Source organism: Tachypleus tridentatus, chromosome 4 (genome assembly GCF_004210375.1).
Source record: "Tachypleus tridentatus isolate NWPU-2018 chromosome 4, ASM421037v1, whole genome shotgun sequence".
NCBI lineage: Eukaryota > Metazoa > Arthropoda > Merostomata > Xiphosura > Limulidae > Tachypleus > Tachypleus tridentatus.
This window is the reverse complement of record NC_134828.1, coordinates 91,599,304-91,624,733: the sequence shown is the minus strand read 5'-3', so window position 1 is coordinate 91,624,733 and position 25,430 is coordinate 91,599,304. Positions and strand designations below refer to the sequence as shown.

The 25,430-nt window shown below is 35.1% G+C and overlaps 1 protein-coding gene across 5 annotated transcripts in view; it reads right to left on the bottom strand.

Moving 5' to 3' along the window:
• Positions 1–25,430, bottom strand: part of LOC143249679 (IQ calmodulin-binding motif-containing protein 1-like) — a 63,247-nt gene that overhangs the window by 36,438 nt on the left and 1,379 nt on the right. For 4 of the 5 annotated variants that reach the window (XR_013027903.1, XR_013027904.1, XR_013027905.1 and 1 more), the window contains exons 2-8: positions 10,463–10,625; positions 9,496–9,619; positions 4,233–4,429; positions 1,879–1,974; positions 1,678–1,752; positions 1,220–1,334; positions 363–472 (exon numbers count right to left, since the gene is read on the bottom strand). Coding sequence is in view for 2 of the 5 variants with exons in the window: in XM_076499967.1 (XP_076356082.1) it covers positions 363–472; positions 1,220–1,334; positions 1,678–1,752; positions 1,879–1,974; positions 4,233–4,429; positions 9,496–9,619; positions 10,463–10,625 (880 nt within the window). In the remaining 3 variants the exon portion in view is untranslated. The remainder of the gene's footprint in view (positions 1–362; positions 473–1,219; positions 1,335–1,677; positions 1,753–1,878; positions 1,975–4,232; positions 4,430–9,495; positions 9,620–10,462; positions 10,626–25,430) is intronic. The other variant, XM_076499968.1, reaches the window with a different exon arrangement.

Here is a 25,430-nt window from a genome sequence, read left to right as displayed (position 1 = left end):
CACACACTAGCAATTAATGAATAGAATTAAAACCAATTCAGTAAACACATTTTTCTTCACTAATATCTTTTAAGCATTATTGGCTGTCATAATTTTTATTATTCCCAACATTTTATCAAAAATATTAGATAATATCTAGCCAACTAGGCCAGAACAATGGATCTAATTACATATTTTACATCAAACACTATTCAAAAGTTTAAAAACTCACAAAAGTGTTGAAAGTAAGACAGTCATACAATTTCAAAATACTAATTAACTGTATATTTTAAATTAATACTGCTTTATGTATAACAATTTTACACTATACATACATGGATATCTGTGACAGCTGCTGGCTTTTAAAAGAAATCTATACAAACCTGTAGTGTCTTTGTAATCGTGCAATATAATCATTAGCTAACTTTAACTGTTTACGAGTTCTGTATCCTCTGTACGCGGCTTGTATTTTCGTTGCTGCCTTGTGTCGTTTCTAATTGTAAAATGAAAACAGATACAAATGTTATGCAAAAGAATCTAGTTATAAACTACAATATTTTTAAAAACTATAACATTTTAAGGTAACTTCTCAGAGAAGTTTGATACAATAAAGAAACAAAGTCATTACCTTGTTTTTCATAAAATGTTTACTGCAAACAAATGTGTATTTTCTTTAAGCATAACAATCCTCACACAGACACTACATTAATACATTACACTTGTCCCTACATTTAACAAAAGGAACAAGAACATTACAAATTAGTTTTTCAAGAAATGAAAAGATTGAAATTTCACAGAACTACAAGTTCTTCTGTCTTTTTATATTATTTAGTGTAATAATATGGTCATATTAAAGATTACAAATAGTAAATCTCTGCCCATTTCATTGTTGCTACTGGCTTTCCATCCCACTAAACTTCTGATATGAAAGACATTCTACATAAAAACTCTTATTCTCTGTCTAATGCATTACTCATTTGTTTATTCCATTTTAATAAACTTATTCCATTTGTGCTACATACTGTTCATTTCCTTCTGTTCCACTTTGTATCTGAACTGTTTACCATTGTTTATTATAAAACATATCAAATTTCTAGTGTAATTACCACTATGTAAATATTGTGTAATCCTCGCTTACTGAAGATGGATTTCTGAACTGTCTAATAAATGCTTTGTGTAATTATGTTCATTTCTGTTTATTATGGTTTAATGTTGTTTCAAGTTACCTTGAATAGCCTACCTCATTTTCAATAGCTTGTGAATCATCCAGAATTCTATGTAAGAGATGCTGCAGTATTTGCAGATTATGGTCAAAGCCTTTACCTTGCCATTTCTGAAGAACCTCTAGAAGATCACTTGTGTATTAAACACAGAGAAGTAATTAATTTTTTCCATAAGAAAACCAATAACCTATACCACATTTGGTATATACTACAAAACAGATTTTTAACCTTATACTATGAGCATTTTAAATTAATGGTTTGTGAATTAAATGCTACTTTTTTAAATATTTAAGCCACCTTTTACATATAACACTTAATTGGCATAGATTATCAATTTGATTACATGATTAAAAAATACAAACTCTACCACTACTAAAACGTAAACCACATAAACTGAAGAATAATGAGCGATCTGCATTAGAGGATCTAGCAAAAATCATTGTAAAACAAGTATCAAGAAATATGCAGAACTTACCTACAACTTGTTGTAAGGTGGTGTGCAGAGAGTACAAGTGATTTAAGAGCAGAAGAAAGAACTTCAACACTCCATCTATAAACACAGATAAAGCAAACTTAAAAGATGATTTGTTTTCCACAAGGAAGGGGATATGTAGTTAAGTTTAGTACTCATTTAAGATTGTCTAAAAGCTATACTGCAAATGTGTGCAATACTCACTTGATAACAGAAGGATTATTTGATGTATAAATTTGATAAACTGCCTCATCCCAAAGAGGTTGTAAAGTACTTGGACTGATCAAAGACAAAAAGTCCCTGAAACAAGATTAACAGCCAATATCATGATATCTGATTTAAAACGTTTTCTTAACAGGTTTTAACTTCAAAACAATGGGTACTCTGATCACCAAATCTTAACAAGAAAAAATAATATCAGGTGTAAAATACATCTAGTAAGTTCTCAGGTTAAGATAATAAAGATAAGTATCATGTTCAAAATTTTAACAAATATAAACAAAAAAAGTCTAATCTTATAACAACTACACATATAAGACAGTCTACTCTTAAAACTTTTATAAACTGAGATACCCGTCTTTTGTCCTGGTTATGAACTGAAAAATAAGGTGGATGAATGATATGATAAATAAGAAAATGATAACTTTCACACAACTTATTTACAACATATTACAGTATTCATCATTACCCCATCAAATGTTTTGTATAAGTTTTAAGAACTTACTATTTATATACTTTAAACGTGAAACAATCAGGGTGACTTTGAAGGAAGAAGTAGCACCCAGAGTAGTGATGATAGGTGTGCTTTCTGTTACCTTCTTTAAACACCCAGCTCTTAATGTCCTTCCACAGTATTTCACATGATTAATTCCTCAATGATCATTTGCTGTAGAAGTACCTTACTGACTGAAGTTGTAAGGTTGTGGGTCAAAGTTAGAGTGTGTATAACTCAAGAAACAGTATCAACCCTATTATAGTGTTAGGGTGTAAACTTCAGCTGGGTTTATGTATTATTGCAACAGTGGTGGCTATTTTTTTTTTTATATAGAGTGCTAGTACACTCTATATATATAAGATGTTTCTGTGTGCTTCTCCACACACACACACACACACACTGTATGTTGTGCTATAGAAAATTTAATAATGTTTATGTGTGTGCAAGGACATGGCATCAATAAATGTAGTTAATGTTAACTAATGTAACAACAATCAACAGTCAATGACATAATAAAGAGAGTGGGGAGACTGTTTTTTGTGTTTTTTTCAATTTCGTGCAAAGCTACATGAAAGCTATCTGCACTAGCCGTCCATAATTTAGCAATGTAAGACTAGAGGGAAGGTTGCTGGTCATCACCACCCACTGCCAACTCTTGAACTACTCTTTTACCAACAAATAGTGGGACTTACCATCACATTATAATGCCCCCACGGCTGAAAGGGCGAGCATGTTTGGTGTGACGAAGATTCAAATCTGTGAACCTCAGATTACAAGTCGAGTGTCTTATCCATTTGGCCATGCTAAGCTAGGGAGACTGTGAACCTCCCATTAACATGACCTTTGTTCCAACTTATCATCTCAGAAAATTAGGTTAAGAATGGCCTTGCAAACCCAGTAGGAATTCGATAATAGACAAACAAAGAGACCCACATATTTGTGTACTGTATACACACACACACACACACACACACACACACATGTATATATATATTTATAATATATACTTTACAATTCAACTTTCTCATTATCACAAGACAGTCCTGACTTTTCATTGGGATAACTTACTGTTCAACAAGAATCACATTCTACAGATCTTCATATACAGACTCTGATTCATAATCATTATTTATATCATAATCATAAGATGTTTTAAAATACATTCTACAGCTACATTCAGTAGCAGCAACCTTTCTTTGATATTCATGTTGTCTATCTTATTCTACCCTAGCAGCAGTTTCTGAAACTGATTCTTTCATTCTGTCATGATTTTCTTCCTGAGTGGCAGTGGATTCATCAGGAATCTCTTGTGCTCTTCTTCCAGCTATCCTTTCTCTATCTTGAGTTTATCTTGTTTCAGTTTCTTTTGACATTTCTTGCAATTTCCTATCTTACACTGTCATGGCTACTTTTTATTTCCCTGAATACAATCATTTCAAAACTTGTCTAAGCATCTTGACACACATAGGTAGGTGTGTAGTTTATGTGTACACATCATAAAATTGACTTTAAATATATAAAGATATACATTATTAATAAAGAGGGCTAGAGGGGGTTGTGAACTCCCAATAAAAATCCCTTGTTCCAAACTATCATTTGGATATTATCCAAATAACTTAGGAGTAGTTAAATAACAGACAAACAGAAAGACACAGATTTTTGTGCTTTATATCTATGTATATATGGATAAACATAAGAATCATGTCCATGGTTATAACAACTACAAACATAAGAATAATGTCCAAGACTATAATAACTATGAATATATGAATATTCCAAAAAGCAAATTAATAATTAAAAGTAAGGTACTAATCCAAGAAAAGATATATTTTGTGATACTCACTTTCCATAATAAAGCAGCAAAACCAGCAGCTTGGCTGAAAACTTGTAAACTTCGTCACAATTGGACATAAGCAGACTCAACAATCTCTTAGAGTTGAGAGAAACTATGATTCCTCTAGGATGAACTTTCACAATAACGTTTAAGGTTTTAAACATACAGGATAAAACCTGATATTCTGTACTGTCTTTGGACACTTCCTGCATATAATTACAGAAATAACAACTTCTTACAAAGAAAGCATGTATGTCAGTTTTTCTCTCTTTAATACACTATACTTGTATAGTAAAAATAAGTGGTTACTACTTGAAGCATTAGGGGTATATCTTGTGGAAAACTTTCAAATGTATGCTTTAGGTCAGTGGTTTTCAAACTATGTTCCATGGAATCTCAGGGTTCCACTAAAGGTCATCAAGGGTTCAATATAAATATAGTGAATAACAGTTTGTTTTGTTTTCCAATTATCGGAGTTCACTTATTAAGGACCAAATGTATCTTTAAACTTCATGAGTAAGTTGACTTTTAGTTCTAATAGTTTTGTATGTTTATTTACAATTTTACATTAATAATACTGTTAAGAACATGGTCACTTTCATCTATGCTAAGCTTTAAGGGTAGGTATAGGAATGTGGTTCCTTGACAGAAAGAATGAAATAACAGGATTCCATGGGCTTTGCAAAAACCACTGTGCGTCTAAACAATATACACCAAACTCACTCTTACACATTCAAAGCCTTACTTGAAAATTTTCAACTCTACCTTTCTACCACATATAGAATCAACTAATAGCATTAATGTTGTATGAAATAATATTTTAGAAATACTGAATGTAGACATATAATACATCCACAGTCCTTCAGATTTGAAAAATGCACCTACCAAGTAGTCTGTAGGGTTGTTAGTGGGTTGATGTTGTATCCTGATTCATTTTTTACAAAACTGGAAAAAATTTAATTTGCACTGGCTGAATTGTATTGCTTTTCTATCAACAAAACAATTTTACTGGTAAAATCTGTGACATATTCAGAGTAAAACTGAGTTACAACAACCTTTAATCAATATGGCAGCCCTTGTCGCTTTGCTTCATGCAGAAAGTAGTTCATCAAATGCAAATTAGATCAAAGTCAAATTTTTCACTCTTCTTGCTCCTCCCAATTTGCTAGTAATTAATATCAAACTTTATAATTTAAAATTTAAACATAGATTTAGTTTCTGAGTTACAACTATTAGATGTCTATACGTACAGGGTGTTCAAAAACTCTGTATTAGTGCATGTGTTATATCACTAGTTTAGAACAATTAAAATTAAAGTATCAAAGTCATAGTAACCAACGTGACGTTACTGTGAGCTTGGTAGTGTATGTGAGAAACATCAAACTGTGTGGCCAATGATGCTACGAATAAGACTGAATCCAGAAGAATTCGTTTCTTGATAGGAATAAAAAGTCCAGTAATGGATGCAAAATGACAGGCCTCATGACAAACTAACAAGCCCTCACTAAATCCATTTCACAGGTGCTTTTGAGCATCAGTGCAATGACAACTGCCAAACATGAAGGACTGCATACAACTATTTAAACATTTCCACAAGTTTATATAATAACTCAAAATTAAAAACTAAAAAATTAAGCTCAAAAGCTTATAAATAAGTACAAATAATAATTTGTAAGTAAATAACAGTAAATTATAAAATGCTCAGTTTAATCAATACATATTTTTGTACATAAAGGAAAATACTGAAATTAAAAAACTACATGGAAAATTCTTTTACCCGTTGTTTGTTAGTTCAGGAGTTAGAGTTTTTTTATCAAGCTTTTCATAACAACTATCCCTTACAATTTCAGTTATATTGTCAATTAATTTTGATTTATTCATAATTATTTTAATATTCTCTACACTTTAAAGATGTGCAAGCTTTATAAAAGTGACAGCCAATTGCTTAGCATGGATGGTGGTGGTAAGATGTTTTGGTCAGTAGTTCAAATTTAGGGAGCAGCAACAGTGTCATGAGTGGGGTTCCTCAGGGCTCAGTGTTAAAATTTGAGCATTTTTCCTAACTTGCATAAATGAAGGAACAATTCAGAATATGTCATTCAGTTTTACTGATGATATTAAAGTCAATGTTTTCCTACAATGAAAATATATTTCTGATAAATATTTAACCTTTTCTTACAGGAAAAGCTATTCCTGACTTGACTGCCCTCTAGTGTGTAAATTGTCACTTTCCACTAACCTTGAAATTCCCACCTAATGGTTCAGTTGCACTTAAGCATGCAAATTAGCATGTCCTCCACCAATAAGATTGTGACAAACCCTCCTATGACAGCTGATTCCTATGCAGTTGAACTCAATCTCCACTTCAAGAATAGGCATGAAAAAAAAGACACCAGGCTTTTATTGTCAGTGGTAATTCTGAATGGAGATAAGTACCTTCTGAAAATATATTTTCAGTGCAGGAAAATATTAACTCCAAATACAATTATTTACCTCTTCTAACAGTTATAGCTGGAATCCCACACTGAGCAGATGGAGGGACCAGAGTAACATTACATAGATGAGCACCCCCAACCATTCACTATGGGTCTAGAAACCAGAAGAGAAGAAGATCATGAGGACAATGCCAGGAGAGCAGATGTGAAATGTGGAGGTTCAATTCCAGTCCAAATCCAAACAACATTGGAGACATAACATCCAGTCTATAGCAGGAGAAAGTTCCCAGTCTTCTCATATGTAGGGACTTATTTTGGCTGTTCCAGTCCAATCAAATCCAGTTGCCAAGGAACCAATACCCAGGCAGCAGTAGAAGGAAGTGTATCCAGCCAGATAGATTAACTGCAAAATAGGTGGACAAATACAGTCCACATCAGTGGAAATCGAAACAAAGCATCAGACCCATGGCAGGAGAATAGTCTAGCCTTCTAAACAGGTAGAATACCAATGACCTACTCTCATCTGAGTGAAATTGTGCACAATCAGAAGGGTTCCTCTGTGATCCACCATTCCTGCAGCTAAGAACTGGCAAGTGTTAAGGACTCCTCTGGAATATGGGGGGAGAAGAAAAAAGGAACACATTGGAGAGTGCAGGAATGCATCTCTGAATAAAGTGCAACTGGTGACCATGGAATCGTGTTTCAAAAAACAAACCATTCCTAATTTGGCAATCTGAGAACATCAGAGATAGACAGAAATTTTTTTCTGCTTTATTTACTTTAATCCACAAGCTTACAGTCTGGTATGAACATAGTTGTGATGTATTCAATACACCACAAGGAAACACCTGCAAGTATTCTTGTGGAACTACCCATCTCAACAGTAATTAGTTGACATGATGCAGATTTTCTATATCAGTATACCTGGATATACAGCATTGGCCACAGAGATCCATAACCCGTAATCTAAGCCTTGAAGACATTATGATAAAATAAAATGCAATAACTTACCCATTTAGAGTTGTATCAACATATAGAAAACTGCCAGATGGTGGAAGTAATACAATTCAAAAGTGGAAGGATTGGTACACATGACAGCCTTAATAACCTCCTCCATAGGATGATGGAAATGAGCAGCCAAGGACAGTGTGATGTGACAGATCTGATGGAATGATATGCAAAATAAGTGAAGAGGTTCTCAAGAAAGGACTACACAGTATAGATAAACTGACAAACCCAAATTGTAAAGATGACAGGAGAAATATCATGACAAATGGATGGATTGCAATGGATAAACTAATGGGAATGAGAAATACAGTAGGGTGCTGTGAACAACATGTAACACTGTAAAGCAAAGACCAGACACAGGAGATGATCCAAATCTGAGCAGAGTTAAATATGTAGGTAGAAACGTTGTTCTATACTTTATTTTAATTAAAGTTTTAATACCCATACCAGTCATCTTGAGAATACATTTTTTACTTAAAGTGGGTTTCTTGTCATCATGAGAGTTAAATATGGAATATGGAAGGTTTGGGTTTTGAATTTTGTACAAAACTACATGAGAACTATCTGCACTAGTTATCCCTACTTTAGCAATATAAGATAAGAGGGAAGGCAGCTAATCATTACCACCCACTGCCAACTGTTGGACTACTCTTTTGTGAAGGAATAGTGGGACTGACCGTCATATAACACCCCCATTGTTGAACCCATGAAGGAGTTCCATTCAAGCACGCCAACAGATGGTAAATTGTGAGGCATCACAATATGAACTAAAGGGTGTATATATGGGGATTTGAACTTTAAGAGAACTGATAGTTTTGGTGCATCACATTTTTCAAATCTAAAGGTTAAATGGAAAGACTTGAGGATCCAAGCATAAGTTCCATTTTAGCTACTTTATTTTGTACCAGGATGGTTGGCCTGTGAAACATGTTGCTTTTGGGTGTGGTGGATGACAGACAAAACATTAAATTTTCTAAGAAAGGCTGTCTGTGTTTATAAAGTTTATTTCTTCAAGGAAAGACAGTTTTCAGTAACAGATGTCTGAGGCATCACAATATGAACTTAAGATATTTCTGATATTAGTAAAAATACTGTTAAACATTTTATCAGTTATATCTACAACTTATTACAGGGTCTGCAGTTTGTGAGAAAAAAGAATTTTTAATGATGGCCAAGAAGAAATGATAAAAGCAGATGTGTTTTCCCACATTCCACTCAATTTATCCACAACTAACACAAATCTTATACCTATTGACCTTTAATGAATGATTTATCAGCTTTCAGTGTGTAAACGGTAACTTTAATAATAGAATACATTATTATACAATGCTCATGGTTTAAATATATGAATTTCCACCCATTTTGAGAATCTTTTAACTTTCGTGAAATAGTTGAAACTGAAACACTTGTGTAACTCATACAAGTTTTGATATTTAAAAGTATTTGAAAAGAACATACGAACACAAGATTTATATGTATAAGTAGGAAATTAGATGTTTATTAACATTTGACAAATGCAACAATTATGACACACTTAGATTTGGTAAAATAGGGTGGTGATAGTAGCAAAATCAGACATAGATTGAGGCCTTTAACTGTTCAATTCTTCTATTTGCAATTTTGTTAACTTATCAATTTGAACAACTATTGAAAGAAGCCTGATGCTCTTAAATAACACAAAAGCAAATTATTTTCTATTATTGTAGTTAGTGAAAACAATTATGAAGCAATTATCTTTCAAAATACACTAATCATACATCTTTAATTAGAGAGCATAAATTTAAAAACTGTCTGACTTACTTTCACATGTCAAGTACTTTGTTTCTTACCTTTTCTACAGTAGTTACATATCGACCTGCTGCAGCTAGGATATGGTCCATAGCTAACACTAACTGGTCTTTATATGCCCTGTCTGTCTCTCCATCTTCTGGTTGAAAAACTGTGATAATTTTCCTGTTAAGCAAATTAATTACATTTGGGCAATAATGCAAAATATTTTAGGATTTACAAGTTTCTACCTTGAGATTTTATTACTCTGTATTTGTTTTTATAGAGTTAATTTAAAAGTAGCATTATATAACTCTCAGTGATAAGCTCTCCTATATTAAATTTTATTTACTTTAATCACAGTTACTTAAAATAAAAAAGGCAAACAAAAAAACTTCTTTGTAGATACAGATCACTAGATACAATATTATTTAATACATAAGTGTTACTACTGATTAAAACTGCATGCACAACATCTGATATTTATGTGTTTTCTAATTATAAGTTTATTTTTATGGGACTTTGTTTTATTATGGTGAAAGATTTGTGTTAACTGACATATAAAAATGAATGTAGATGAGAAATGTCAAAACTGTGTGTAAAGAAACAACTAAATGCTTTTTTACATTAATTATTTTCAACTTTGTGCACTTAATAAAACTGATAAACCTGTCAGGTCCTTTGCTAATAATACAATTCTGTATCGACAGAATTCACAAATAACTTAACCAGTTTCTACAATATGTAGAATTTTGTAGAATAAGCAATACATTTAGATTCTACAGTAGCTTTAAACTTGTATAATGATCTTGGAATAAAAAATGACTAAATCAGCAGTTGTTTCATTGCAGGTAGCATATATCTTATTTTGTATTAAACATCCATTGAGTCTACCACTTAACAGATAAATTATTTTAGCACAGAAATGATCTAAGTTTTTATATGAATTAATTCAGCCACAGTTCCTATATACATATTAAAAGCATTTATTAAATCTTTTCAAGTTTAAGAAATCTAATGTTTCCTTACTTTAAGATGCTTATCAGTTTAACAGCAGTTTCCCAAGATCCATTAATTTTAGAAAAATCTTGCTTAATTACAGAGACAATCAAGCTAAAAATGTTGTAATCCCATATGGCCTGACAAGCCTCATTCATTTCCTTACTGTCCGAGATTCCTTCATTCAGAATATCTATTCAAAAGAGAAAAACAGAGTACATTAATAACATGTAGCACGTACAGAGTTAAATACACCATACAGATAATTTGAGAAAAATGTTTTAAATACATTTACACATGTACAAGTTTATTAGGAGACAAGATCCAAAATCCATCAGATTTTTAGTATTATTGGCTCCAAATTCCTAAGAGAAAATGTTACAAAAATACAAACAAATTAGTGGTAGATGATAATACTGAAAACATTTTGATATATATACATCCAGATATCTCATACACATACTGATCCTGACCAAAATGATTATTAGCACCCGATGGGTGAACTTTTTTTTTCCATATTCACTTCATCACCTTCCAGTACATCTGATTACTTAATGAACTTCTATATAAAAAAAACAAACAAAAAAAACTTTGTACTTTATGTAACATAACAATGCTTCACAACCCCTGACCTTTTCAGTGGAACAACCATAAAATGTAACAATGCATTAAATCAGGCTTGTATCCAGATTTTTGTAGTTCAATAATAATTGAGCCTATTACTGATGTTTGTATCTGTCCATTCACACAAACATACCTAAATTTGACATAAATCACTAGACAGTAACACTTGGATGTGCATGTACATATATATACACACACAATCAATTATATATACAAGATAAATACAAAATTGGGAGCTTATAAACCTGTACATAGGGATCATAAAGAAATAATAACGATGAAGATACTGTACACATTATCTGCCAAAACTACAAACCCCATTTTGGCTTTATTTCATTACCCAGAATTACATTTGATGGAATCAAACTAGAGATCCGTAATTCGAGTAAACAATGTCTATAGTATCTTTGGCTTTGTTTCCTTAGATTTTTAAGATCCCTGTTTGCACATTTTTTTATGCTTAACTATGGGTAAAGAATTAGTTTACATGACAACAACTTTTGTACATTATAATGACAGCAAATATAGTGAGTAGCTAGTTGATATGGTTCATGATATTCTACTGTAGCTTTCTGATTGCATTAGTTTGAGGTGTAAAATGTTGTCATGGAGATTTACTGGAGCATATGATCAGCATTCATTTCTGTGGAACTAAATTTTCTATACATAATGTATAGCAATGGACAAATATATGCTTAGACTAAGACACAACCCCCACTATGCATGCATAAAATTATACCAGTAGAAAAGCAACCTTCTCAAAAAAAAAACATAATGTCTATAACATTACTTTAACTGAAACTTCAGACCTTTTTAAAGTAATTATTTTATGAATGTGTGTAATAAAATTCAATATCATGTGTACTTACTTTTTTCACTCCTTTATACATAATATAGGGGTTGAATACCTAAAGACACCAACCATATAGTGTAAAAAGCATTGAGTATCTGCACAAAACAGTCATCTAAGGTTCATCTATTATTGGCTGGTAATTTCTACTTCACCCTGTACTTAGGCTTTTTAAAGAAACAGTAGATATTTGTGTAAAAACTATCATTAAAAGGCTATGAAAACATTACTTAAACTACAATTATGATGTTTTTGGTTCATATAAAACATCTACTTTTCAATACCTCTAACCCTTATAGCATTTTATTTAGTACACTACAAATGATTTGTGTGCAACATGTGTGTTTGTGTGTTTTCTTATAGCAAAGCTGCATCAGGCTATCTGCTAAGTCCACTGAGGGGAATCGAACCCCTTATTTTAGCGTGTTAAATCCATAGACTTACCGATATATCAGCCAGAGAGTGTGTGCAACATACAAAACCATTTTTGTTGTAAGAGAATAATAGTAAAATGAAAAAGAATAAAAATTGCAAATGGGTCATTTTGAGTAAATTTTCTTCTCCTTGTAAATCTAATATGTGTTTTCTTTGTGCATTTAAATATACATATAGCATTAGCAGTCAATATTAAAGTTTTTAAAGTGTTGTTTCAAGTAAATTTTTACTGTTGAATGTGCTTTTTGCTCAAAGATTCTATTAGAGTTTAGTGCAATTGTTTGAGATTCCTATTGTAAAAAACCACTATCATGATTTGTGACATATACCTTTTATGAGAAAATGTATCATGCATGTAGGCTGTCACAGGTTATATAAAGAATTATAATACAACATCTGTTTTATTATACTTGCTACAAACCAACTTTACAGAAGACAAAAATGGTTACATTATAACACCATCCTCCACATACAGACAAGAGATTTGTTGTTGTCCAGGTCAGTGTCTACTGATCTGTCAAACTTCATTATGAAATATTATGATACTATAGTACATATTTATCCAAACACTGTAATAAATTTTGTAACATAATTAATCTGTTCCCAGTTAATGTTTTTTGTGGTTCTATGCCTCTTTTTCATATAATAATAACCACTAAGTATATACAAATTTGTAGAACCATTTTCTGATAACTACAAAACATATTCAATCAAATTTTATTCTGCACAGACCTAACAGATAAAACAGAGAACACTTTATGAAATAACATAATTAATGATATGTATAAAAAAACACAATATGCAGTTTGTGAAAAACAACAGTAAATGGAACAAACTACCAGAAGACTTGGCAGTCAGGCATCCTCCACAGTCTCACGGTGTCTTTCAGAATACAATGTCAGACTGGAGAGGATGAACAAATGTGCCAAAATAATTTATATATTTATTATTTATACTAAACTAACAATTGATTCATGGCAATGACAAATTTCCACTGCTTCAAACAGTTGTTCAATGTTGCATCAAACTTGTTTTAATTTTATTTTAGTGTTAATATTCATCCTTTTACAGTTTCAAGATCATTAAAACTAACTAGTTATTTGGTTACTTTTTTAGATTTAGTGGAAAATAAAATAGTCTTGATTTAGAAACCTTTAGAACATGAAAAACCCTGATCACAATTTAATTTTGTGTTGAAACTTCTAACTAATTGATAAAGTTAACATATTCCTAAGAAGAATAGATAGATAATCACCTCTACACATATACAAAGCTTCTTTATTTTTGAATTCACACATTGTGCCAGAGATTTTCAAGCTACAAACCTTGTGAAAACTCTCACCGAATTTCACATGAGAACATGTGTATCGCTCCAACTTTAAGTTATTATGCAACAGAATTCTTCATCATTAGGAATAAAAATATCTAAATGCACAATACCAACCTGATACAATGACTGAACAGCTATCAGAAGAACACTTTCTGGTAACAAAAAGGTTAATTTTTAGTGAAATACCTTGCTTCATATTGAGATGGTAATAGAACTGGTGCTAAAATGACCTAGATGAGCTTTCCTAAAGCATCCTGAGGAAATTCATAGTTTGATACCCTCTGGCAGGGGCTCCCAGGGGCATGCCCACAGGAAATCACATCTTGTCTCATCTAGTTTTCTCTTTGCTCATGCAGAAGAAGAGAAGAGACAGGTAAGTAAGATAGGCAGAATAGGTACATGGGTACATATATATCCATTTACAAACAGTCAGACAGCGAATATATTTGTGGTGAGGCTAGGACTTGTTTAAAGCATATCTTCTGTGCTCACTTCCTCTGCCATTAGAACTCAACAGCTCAAAACCAGTTATGGAAGAAGAGTTTATGCTCCATGCCAGGAAGAAGGAACTATATGGATACTTGTATAATCCTCTACTCAACCAGCAATCACTACAGGCCTCTTGCCTGATGTGGGAATATGATACATTAGCAATACAACACTGGTGCATATGGTGAGTCCACCTCAACTCTACCATCAGTCTGTACACATCCTATGCCAGTTGCAGGGGGAGGACACCACATGATATACAACACTGCTCAATCATCAGACACTATAGCCTGCATAACAGCTGTTGGAGTAGGTCATTGTATTTTTTGTAAGTACTATGTGAAATGAACTGACAGTAGAGATATAATTGGCCCATTTGGAATTGTGATGTATCATAGATATGTAGGGTGACCCAAACTACAACCCTATATCACCACAGCCCCTTTTCTAACTGTAGAGAGACCCCTTGTTTTTGCCCCAGAAGTTAGATCCCAATCAGTGAAGGTTATTTATGATTCACCAACCCAGCAGTTGGGAACTGGGTCTCCTATGTTCCACTTGATGAGGGCAAATAATTCACATAGGGAGGACCTGAAGAATATACTTGGATCTCCATCAATCTCTCTGTCTGGAAAGGTCTTTACTAGAGACAGTGCAACAGGTGATCATGATAACTTATATTTGAAAGCAAGCAAGTGCCAACATTAGAAGGGAGAAGAAACATTATTCTAGAGCTGGCTTTTCTTACAATAGTCCATAGAATTGGTGTGGTCTGGATTAAACATATAATATAGATAAACATTAAATATCATGAGGAAACTTCAAAGGGTCTTGAAGAACACACTGTATCACAGTGAGCACTTGTAAAGTCAAGGCAGATGATCTTTCTGTTATCCTGGATCAATAACGTATACCCAAGTATCAATAAGTATGAGAGGCAATCCTAGTCACTTTAGGAAATTCTATAGTTATTGCAAGGAGAGAATTTTTAGTACAGACAACTGACTACAGATGGAGAATATAATGAAAAAGGGCTATAAATAGTAATTGAAACCCTACAGAGATTAAACAACCAGGTGGAGTAGATAGCTAGTGAAGAAGAGATGAGTGGCAGTCCATGTTGATTGATTGATTGATTCAGTGTTTCATGACACAAAGCAGCTAGGCTATCTGTGCCAAACGTCCAGTAAAAAGGTAAAAATAAATTAAATGTAGGAAAATACATAAAAGGGAATGAAGGTAAAACAAAACATCATTGAAAACAGAAAAAGTTTAAAATCAATGTTGACACCTAGTCTACAATGTTAAGAGAGAAAGCAGAGTAAGAAAAGTTGTAAAGGACTTTCTCTAGCAAAATGGTAATGATCATAACCCGCCAGGAAGACTAATAGGTAAGTACAAGAACCACCGTCAGTCACCTGAAGTTGGCCTTTCCAGTCCTGGTTCTGGGTTATGTGTCATTATGGCCAGTACTAAAAGGTAAAGTAATAAAAGTGTTAAATGACATTCAGCAAAAGTGTAATAACAACTCGCCAGGACGACTAACAGGTAGTTCAAACGGATAGTTCAAACAGCAGCGTTAGTCACCTGAAGTTGGCCTTTCCAGTCCTGGTGTTGAGTTATTTAATGTTCTGGCCATTTTACAATGTCAAATTAAACTAGAAAGATTGAGACTGAAAAGGGAACCACAATTAAAAAGGTGTAATGAATAAATAAACCTTTAAAAGAGGTTAAAAAGATTAATGGCCATTAAAAAACTAAAAACTTTATCAAGGTGGACAGAGTCACCATGACCAATAACACTGTCCAATGTCACAAACAAACCCTGGGACAGAACACATTTAAAATAGTGCTGTTGTTGAGAGTCGAAACGATGGCAGGAAAGTAAAATGTGGCTTACAGTGATTTGAGTGTTACACAAACTACACATTGGTGCATCAGTTCCAGATAAAAGAAAATGATGAGTTAAAAAACTGTGACCAATGCGTAGTCTAGTTAGAACAACTTCCTCCTTCCAAACCTTATGGAAGCTAGATGCCCAAAGCCCAATATAGGGTTTTATTTGAAAAAGCTTTTTGTCACATTGCTCACTCCAACTGAACTGCCAGTTGGCACAGAGCTGAACCTTGAATACAGGACCATAGTCCATGTACGGAATAGGCACAGTGGTGATAGTGCCAGAGCAGATAGATTTAGCTGCCATGTCTGCAAGCACATTCCTGCGAATACCAACATGGCCTGGTATCCAGAAAAACTGGATAGAAGTAGATGTTAATGAGAAATGGGCCAGTCAGTTTTGAATATCAGTGAGAACAGGGTGTGAGCCAACATGAAGTGATTCCAAGACCAGCAGAGAACTAAGGAAGTCAGTATAAATAGTGCAGTCAGAGTACTGCTCAGCTTCAATATTATCCAGGGCAAAAAATATGGCGTACAGTTCAGCAGTGAACATAGAAGCTGTAGAGGGGATTCTGTGCGCAACCACTGAACTGCAACAAACCATGGCAGAGCCCATAGATGCACCTGATTTTGAACCATCCGTATAAATTGGAATAGAAAGGGTGTTTGAAAGATGCTCAGTAAATAAAAGACAGTACTTCTAATCAGGAGTATCTGCCTTTTTCAGATGACTTAAAAATAGGTCACATTTGGGGACTGTTTATAAGCCATGGGGGGATGGGCTGACCAGTGGATTCTGCAATGTTTTCCAAGGACAGACCCAATTCATCCAATTGAGCCTGGATGCGAAGGCCAAAAGGAGCAATAGCAGATCATCTGTTTTGAAAAAGTAAGGCCCACTGAGGAAGGAAAACACATCCCCAAGTGGGATGCTTTGGTAAGGAGTGAAGTTTCGAAGAACACAGTAAAGACAGTTGCAAACGGCAAAGGTCCACAGAAGGTTCATGAGATTTCACATATAAGCTCTGAACTGGGGAAGTGCAGAAAGCCCCAGTGCAGAGTCAAAGTCTTTGATGATCAATGGGGTCCAGCATATTTAAGGCCGAGGGTCTGGTGGAGTCATAGACCATTGATCCATAGTCGAGTTTTGAACAAATAAGAGCACGATATATCTTTAACATAGAACATCGATCCGCTCCCCAACTGGCAATAGAGAGGACACGGAGGATGTTCAGTGCTCTTGTGCATTTGACCCGTAGCTGCTATAAGTGTGGTATAAAGGTAAGCTTACGGTCAAAGATAAGCCCCAAGAACTAGGTCTCAGGGACCACTGGCAGCAAAACTTCACTGATACGGAGTTCAGGATCAGGGTGGATATCCCATTGGCAGAAAAAGCGCATGCAAACAGTTTTAGAAAGAGAAAAATTAAAGCTGTTTGCTATAATCCACTTCAGTACATGATTGAGGGCAGTTTGTAGTTGCCGCTCAATATATCTCATGTTCGACAACAGACATAAGATGTGAAAGTCGTCAACATAGAGCCCGTTTGCAACAGTGAGAGGGAGTTGTTCAGTGATGACATTTATCTTTATACTGAAGAGTGTGACACTCAAAACACAGCCCTGAGGGACCCCAAGTTCCTGTACAAAAGAACAGAACACATGAACTTAGAATCTCCTGTCTATTAAAAATTTTTTAATAAACATAGGTTAATGGCCACGTAACCCATATATATGGAGGTCTCGCAAAACGCCATACCTCCATGTTGTGTCATAAGCCTTCTCAATGTCAAAGAATATTGATACAAGATGTTGTCATTTGAGAAAGGATTCTCTGATTGATGTTTCAAGACGAATTAGGTGGTCTGTGGTGGAGTGATGTCATTGGAACCCACACTGGGTGGGCGAGAGGAGGTTGTTTGATTCGAGGAACCAAACAAGACGAGCATTAACCATCCTCTCTAAGGTCTTACAGACAGCTCGTCAAAGCAATTGGACAGTAGTTTGAAGGAATCTTGGGATCTTTCCCAGGTTTATAGAAAGGTAAGATAATAGCCTGGTGCCAGGCATCAGGAAAAACATTCTCCTGCCAGATCCGGTTAAAAACAAGTAGAAGAATATCAAGAGAAGCAGGAGAGAGATAGAGCAACATGTCATAGTGTACATCATCAGGTCCAATAGATGTACTGCCAGACCAATGAAGGGCCATTTTCAGTTTCACCAGTGTAAAGAGACAATTATAGTCAAAATGACAGTCAGTTCGAAAGGAAAAAGGTGAACACTCTGTCCGAGTCTTGATGGCCAAGAAGGTGGAAGAACAAGCAGAAGTGCTAGATACCCGGCAAAAGTTTTCACCTAGAGTATCGGAGATGCTCTGGACATCAGCTACCTCTTGGCCATCAGAGAGCAAGATGGAGAGGGGGACAGAATTGTAGTGCCCACTGACCTTTCGAATCCTGTCCCATATGGCCTTGGAACTGGTGGTAGAAGATATGGTAGTTGTGAACTTAATCCAAGATTCCTTCTGGCTTTGACATCTTACCCACCCAGCATGTGCACAGACCCGTTGGAAAGCGATGCGGTTCAAAAGTGTGGGATATCTATGGAAAGTATCCCAGGCCCGTTTTTGAGCCTTCCGTGCCAAGTGGCAAGCAGGATTCCACCATGGACAAGGATATCATGGAAAACGTGTCAAGGTTTTAGGAATACACTGAGCAGCTGCTTGTATAATACAGTCAGTTACCTCTGCCACATATTCGTCTATTGATGGCTGATTCACGATGGCAGGATCAAATTCTGCGAGAGCAGTGAAAGTGGACCAGATCTGTCTGGTCCAGCTTCCACTGGGGCACGCGGGTAGGGTGGAATTGATCACAGCCAGTCTCTCACAAAAGTACAGAATGATCACTGCCTAGTAGATTATTGTCAACCCTCCATGAAAAATGGGAAAATAATGAAGGGGAGCAAACTGAGAGATCAATAGAGGTAAAGGACTGACTAGGTGCGTGAAAATAAGTGGAAGAACCAGTATTGAAAAGAGAAAGATTGTGATCAGAGAGCATACGCTCTACAGAGCGACCGCTCCTATCAATAACAGCACTTCCCCAGAGGGAATGATGTCCATTAAAGTCCCCCAGGATTAGAAATGGAAACGGCAACTGTCCAACGAGAGCATCAAGGTCTGATTGATCATATGTCTCTCCAGGGGACAGGTAGAGAGAACAAAGAGTGATGGTATGACCCAAGGAAACACAGATGGCTATGGTCTCCAAGGATATGTTGAGTGACAAAGACAGGGTGGGCACATGCTGATCAACCTATAGTGCCACCCCTCCATGTACTCATCCATCACACACATGTCATTTCTGTACAGAGAAACTGCCGAATGGTGACTGTATCAGCAGGTTTTAGAAATGTTTCTTGTAAGGAAAGACATACAGGATGGTAGGAAGCAATCAGAATTTTGATATCATCCAGATTAGAACGTAAACCTCGTACTTCCATTGTATCCAGGTGGCCATTTTTAATGACGAGTAGGCAAAGTGGCTGGAGAACCCTTCTGTTTAAGACCACATCTTTTTTCCTTACTGTCCTTATTCGGAGGAAGTCTATCGACCTCAATGGATCCTGCCCTGGGTCGATTGGGCAGATCTTTGTTGTTGGAAGGGGATTCCAGTGACTGAGGACGCAAACAAATGATTGTTTTTCATTGTGGGTTTGGAGAAAAGGATATATCTGAAGAAATGCCTGTAATTGAAAACGAAGGATGTGGATCTTGAGATTTGTTCGACTGTATGGAAGTAACAGAGATGGGTGTAGAAGTCGATTCATCAACCTTTTTAACCATGGAGGTCAAAAGGCTTTTCATTTGTTTTGCAGACGATTCTCTTGGAGGTACAGAAAGATCTGTCTGCACTCCCACTGTAGTTGTGGAACAAAGTGCAGCAGCATATGTCCTAGATGGAGTGGCGGACAGCAATTTCTGAGCCTCAGGATAACTAATGTTATGGGTCGTTTTGAAATGCTGCACCTCTTTTTCCTCCAACCATTTTGGGCAAGAACAAAAGTAGAATGGGTGGGAACCATTGCAGTTGACACAATGTGGGTCTATGTGACACTCATAGGCATCATGGTCCTTGTCACCACAACAAGCACAAGTCAGGAAACCATGACAGGACGTCTTTGAGTGGCCGAACCTCTGACATTGGAAACATTAAAGAGGGTTTGGAATGTATGGCCTTAGCCTGCAAATTAGATAATCTATCTTGATGGTGGCAGGTGCATGTGATGATGTAAACGTCAAAACGAGGATATTTGTCGGCAGTGTAATTCCATCTTTGCAAGTGGAGATGCACCTCACTGCAGAAACTCCTTGAGTGGAAAGACCAGCAAGAATATCTGACTCGGGGATGTTCTTCAAGTTCCTCTCAACAATAACTCCTCATGATGAATTCAAGGTAGCATGAGGGGTAACCTCAATAGGTACATCCCCGATTGCCATAGAATTCAAGAGGAGTTCACTGTGTTGGGATGTGGATGTTTCAACCAATATGTCTCCAGATTGAAGCTTCTTTACTGACTCTGGAGAGCCAGCAAGTCCCTCTAGTCCCTTCTGAATAAAAAATGGGGACATTTGCCTTAAAGGTTTTTCTGAAAAAAAAATGTAATATAAGAAAATGGGGTACAGGTGTTACAGATATTGAAGATTGCTGCTCAGAGTCTTCAAGACATGGTCGATTACCTATTGACTGTTTTTTCACTATTTTATTTAAATTTTTTTTTGAGGATCCATAGGAAAAAAGGAAAATTTCGGTACCCACTGACCCCACCCACCATGAAGCCCTACGAAGGGATGCACTACAGTGTCATGCAAGGACATTGCAGCAATGCCAGGGTTTCATGAGCACTATATCCAAACACCAGCATCAGACACAATGTCCACAACACCCATTGAAAACTTCCAACACTGGTACTTGGTTGACTCTAGCCCAAGTGGACCAGCCGATTGACCCAAGGAGAGCCACCCAAAGTCTGCCCGTCTACAGGAATTCAAGGCCAAAGTGGTGTGTTAGGGTTAGACCCCTCAACCACGAGGATCCTCTCCTCCCCTTCACGGGTCGCCACGCACGGCAAACATGTGGGCAGATGTTTAGATCTCAGAGGAGGTAAACTGAAAGAACAGAACCTTCCTTGGGAGGTCCCCTCACCACAAATAGGAATCCACATGGAGGAGGGCAGTCTAGGTGCAGCCTAGAATAGCATCTAAAGTTGGTGAGAAAGAGAAAGTAAAGAATGTTGGAACTGATGAATCAGATGGGAAGAGGTACTAAAGAGTTTATTTTCATCCATCCCAAAGTGGTATAGACCAGATATATGATTAGGTGGATCTATCCATAAGGGTGAAAGGTCTTGAACAGCCATGGACCTTAAAGAAAAAAAGTATCTCAAATTACAGAAAGTAAATGCAAGGTGAAAAACATTGTAATAGTCAGATTAGATTTTAAAGGTCTATGAGGTGAAGGGGAGAAGTTTGGGTGCAGTCAAGACAAGTAGAAGGGAATTACCTAGTGAGCAAAAACTAGGATTAGGTTTAGGAAATTTTAAAAGCCACTCCAGTGATTTAAGTCACTAAGAAGAAGGAAATTTAAGAGAATTATGCATGGGAACAGATGAGGAGAAGAGGTCTGTCATCAGCAAAAAAGGCATAACATGAAGAAGTCAAATGAAGGCCCACATATATGTAAAAAAAATGCAGAGGGACCAACATAATAGTTAATGTAAAAAAAACAAAATTAGAAATGAGATCCAGATGGATTAATAGAACACACCATAAGAATGAGGTGTAGAAAAAGGCATCTGAAATACATTTCCTGGTCATCTGCAGGCTGGGCTAAAATGACTAAAGAAGACTGAAATTCACAATCAGATACTGTGTGATGACCAAGAACAATAAGAGAAAGACAGGATGATAAGGATGCCACTTCTTGATCTTTAGAAGTATGTGAGAAAATCTAGAGATGAGCTACACCCCTCCTCCCACCACCACACACACTGTATTAATTGTCCCATAATTCCAACATTGCTCCCTGAAATGTTTTAGGTATGCAGGATCAGATGAAATGTGAAAGGAAACCAAACGAGACCAAGGACAAGAGGAGAAAAGACTTAGTGATCACTGGTGATTAGGTCAATGAGTAAAATGTTGAAATGGAGGTAGGATGAGATGTGGAGAATGGATGGTGTACTGGTCATAGGATTGAGTGTAGAAGTGGGCCAGGATAAGGTACAGAACTGCCAGGTTGAGGATAATTTAATCAGAAAAATCAGAGATGTGAAGGAAGATTGACAGTGGGAAGTTGACACACTTAATACCAGGAAATGAGGACACCTTTAAGGTCCTCTGGATTAAGAGAAGGGAAAAAAATGTTCTTGGAGAAAGGTAGAAGGAAGACAGGCTTGAAATAGGAGAGTACTATTCCTAAAAGATTTCAATAACAGAAGAATCAAAAAATAGAAATGGTAGAGGAGGTAGAACAGACCATGGACGTAAAAAGTGATCTACTTTTCTAAGAAAGGCCATGATGGGAACAGAAAAGAGCTACCAACATAAGATAGAGAGGAGAAGTACCAAGGTAGGGTAGTAATAAATACATGAAGATTGGAAAAATGAACTGTAAAATAGGGAAACAGCAGACTCTGAATTCAACCTCACAACCTGGAATGGTGATTCTAAAGACCACAAGTCCACGAATGAGAATAAAAATGACTAAAATCATGGGAGAGAAGGTGAACTGAAAAAAAAGAGGCCTGTACCAATATAAAGTGAGGAAGAAATTAGAAGGAAAAAGACAATGGAGTAGGAAATATAACTGTACATATCTGAGAAATAAGGTGACAAATGTTAAAGAAAGTCTGGGGGTGTCTGTCATTCAGTAGAGAAGTTCACAATACAAACCTAGAAGTACAACTTGGTGCTCACATTTGTTGTCACCAGTTTCAGGTATGAAATTGAAGAAGGAAAGTAAGCAAAAGTGACAAAAGCAGAATTTCAACTGCATGATGAAAGGTGACTATTATGACTTCCACAAGAAAAGAACTTCCAACAAAAATGGCATTGATTTCTTCTGTGTCATGAGGTTCTTTACTTACATCTGCTTTATAAATATTAACCTTAAGTTGTGAATTCACATTGAATTTAATATACAGGAAAAGAAGGAGTTAGTGTGCATGGCTTGTTTGTTTTTTGAATTTTGCACAAAGCTACACGAGGGCCATCTGCACCAGCTGTCCCTAATTTAGCAGTGTAAGACTAGAGGGAAGGCAGCTAGTCATCACCACCCACTGCCAACTCTTGGGCTTCTCTTTTACCAATGACTAATTGGATTGACTGTCACATTATAATTACCCCCATGGTTGAAAGGGTGAGTATGTTTGGCGTGATGGGGATTCGAACCTGGGAGCTTTAGATTATGAGTCAAGTACCTTAACCACCTGGCCATGCCAGACCCAGTTCAAAGATACATTTTATATCATCTAACACTTCATAATACTAAAAACATACATAAAAACAGAGAATTTGTTTGTGATATAGAGACTCAATTCAGTTACATTAATCATTTATGTTAATGTCAGGCATAACACCTCGATTAAAAATGAGTTTTACCGTTTGCTTTTTGCACTGAAAAAAAAATCCATTTCCTTTCTTTCCAACTGTAAAATACCACTAAACTTCCCTATAAATCTTTTTCATTTAATCTACCAATGAAAACAATTTTTAAATCTTTTTATGTAACATTTCTTTCAAAAAATAAATATAGTCTAAAATAGCTACATACGACTTTTTCCATTGAAATAATGCTATCCTTAGATTAATATCAGCGTGACATGATAATTCTGTATTTTAAAATTAATTTTCAAAAAATAAAACTTTACAAAACAAATCTGTTTTATAGTGTGAGGTATTCATTTAAAAAGTTTTACACACAAATACTGTGTTATTATATATTAGAAAGAAATAGAAGTAGCTTATTGGGTCTTTTTAAATTTGTTAGACATAAGAAGTTCATTTCCATTCAAAGTTATTGAGCTTGAGAGAGACCTAAAAAATATTAGTTGAATTGGCCTATATAAACAAATTTATAAGTTTCTGAAGTTCTGTATTTTTATCTTTGTATACTTTCCAATAAAAAAAAATCACTTTTAGGGCCTCTTACTTTTGTTTCAATCACCTACCTTGGTTGAACACAAAACCCCATATCATTGAAGTTAAAAATGAATGTTATTTACTTGGTTTCATGTGTGTGTATCCATCATTTCAATTTAGTCCCATCTATAACATAGCTACAATACAGTCACTACTGTTGTGTTCCAGATTTAATTTTAATTTCACTATTAAGTGTACAGCTTACTCTGATTAGTTTTTAATAGCACTACACTTCTGCATAAATCTTTCTTAAATTACCTTAAGAAACCAGGTTTTACATGTTTTTAAAGGTTTTTTCTAAACAAATGCAATTTAAATTAGTTACAGGAGTGAATGTAATTGACTTTTCCCACTGAACTACTGTCAAAATAACCTAATACTGGTGAGGTACAATAATTCAGTATTTTAAAATAGTTTTGAAAGTAAGTATTAAAACAGATATTTACCTCATAATATAAAGTATTCTGAAAAAAAAACTGAAGTAAATTTTGTGTTATTTTATAGATTATACAGGAATGAAAAAAAGACATAGATAAGTAGCTTAATGTCAGTTCTAATAGTATTACTTATTGTTGTTTTTATCAGCCCTACTGTTAGTCAAGATCTTCTTACAGACGTCCAAACGATTTGACTTTCAGTCAGAAGATTTTGAATATCACTAAACTGGCCTTGAATTGTTTATTTACTGTCTCAAAACAGCAGATGAAGATGAGATTTTCACTGTATAATTTGACATTTTTGAAAGTAAATCACTAAGTGTGAAAAAGAAATACTGATGACTTTTTATTTTTATTCAACAATTTAGATGAAAATATTGGATTGCATTAAAATGCTGGACAATGATCAGCAAAAAACATTTTACTTTAAGAGGTTAACAAGCATTTGTAACTTATTTTTTGTATGTTTAGGACATACTTAATAGTTGAAGTGCCTCTTTCTGTATTGGTGTTTAAATTAACTTTTTATATCTACCAAAAAACATTTTCTGAATCTTTTGTATTGTTACAGTTCACAGACATACTTGCCAATTGGTATTTTGAAACAAATTATAAAACTAATTTAAAGTGGCATAATTACAGTGTGTTATTTTGACAAATACAATATGCAGAATGTTAAAATATTGTGCACAAAAGTTTTGTTTTTTTGGTTCACAAATAGTGTGACACTCA